Source organism: Egretta garzetta, unplaced genomic scaffold (assembly GCF_000687185.1).
Source record: "Egretta garzetta isolate BGI_Z169 unplaced genomic scaffold, ASM68718v1 scaffold1156, whole genome shotgun sequence".
Lineage (NCBI taxonomy): Eukaryota > Metazoa > Chordata > Aves > Pelecaniformes > Ardeidae > Egretta > Egretta garzetta.
In genome coordinates this window covers 6,281-7,295 of record NW_009259992.1, presented here as the reverse complement: position 1 = coordinate 7,295, position 1,015 = coordinate 6,281, and the positions used below count along the sequence as shown (strand labels likewise).

The 1,015-nt window shown below is 61.8% G+C and overlaps 1 protein-coding gene across 1 annotated transcript in view; it reads left to right on the top strand.

The window, feature by feature from the left end:
- Positions 1-567: 567 nt before the first annotated feature.
- Positions 568-1,015, top strand: part of LOC118452488 (myocyte-specific enhancer factor 2D-like) — a gene marked incomplete at both ends in the record, with an annotated part of 6,346 nt that continues 5,898 nt past the window's right edge. The window contains one exon of the mRNA XM_035896059.1: positions 568-758. Coding sequence (XP_035751952.1) covers positions 568-758 — 191 coding nt within the window. The remainder of the gene's footprint in view (positions 759-1,015) is intronic.

Below are 1,015 nucleotides of genomic sequence, written 5' to 3'. Positions count from 1 at the left end.
CGTGCATTCCCCCCCGCGGTGCATTTGCCACTGCCATGCATTCACCACCGTGCATTCACCACCGCCATGCATTCACCGTGCATTCACTGTTGTTGTGCATTCACCACCGCCATGCATTCACCACCGCCATGCATTCACCATGCATTCACTGTCGCCATGCATTCACGACCACTGTGCATTCACCACTGCTGTGCATTCACCATTGCCGTGCATTCACCACTGCCATGCATTCACCGTGCATTCACCACCACCGTGCATTTACCACTGCCATGCATTCACCGTGCATTCGCCACCACCGTGCATTCACCACCACCGTGCATTTACCACTGCCATGCATTCACCGTGCATTCGCCACCACCGTGCATTCACCACCACCGTGCATTTACCACTGCCATGCATTCACCGTGCATTCACCACTGCCATGCATTCACTGTGCATTCACCACCACCGTGCATTCACCACTGCCGTGCATTCGCTGCCACCGTGCATTCGCCATGTGTTCACCACCGTGCGTTCGCCGCCGCCGTGCATTCACCTCCTTCCTCTCTGTCCCCCATTTTCCTGCAGGCAACGGCTACGTGAGTGCCAGAGCCTCTCCAGGTCTCCTTCCCGTCTCCAACGGCAGCAGCCTGGGCAAGATCATCCCGGCCAAGTCCCCGCCGCCGCCCTCCCACGGCACGCAGCTCGCCGCCAACAGCCGCAAGCCGGATTTACGCGTGATCACCTCGCAGAGCGGGAAGGGGTTAATGCACCATTTGGTGAGTGCCCACCAGAATTCCGGGAGACCGGGATGGGTCTGGGGCAAACTGGGGGCAGGGTGAACTTGGCAGGGTGGGAGCTGGCTGGGGCCGTGCCGGCGGGGGGATCGGAGGCGGAAGGCTTGGCATTCCCGTTTGCCCCGTGCTGGGTGCCAACATCACGGTGCAAAGCCGGTAGCGCAGCGCAAAGCCCCGCGGCGGGCGCACCCGTGTAGTCCGTCCACGCCGTGCGTGGCCCCGGTGCTTGGCGAGGGCGC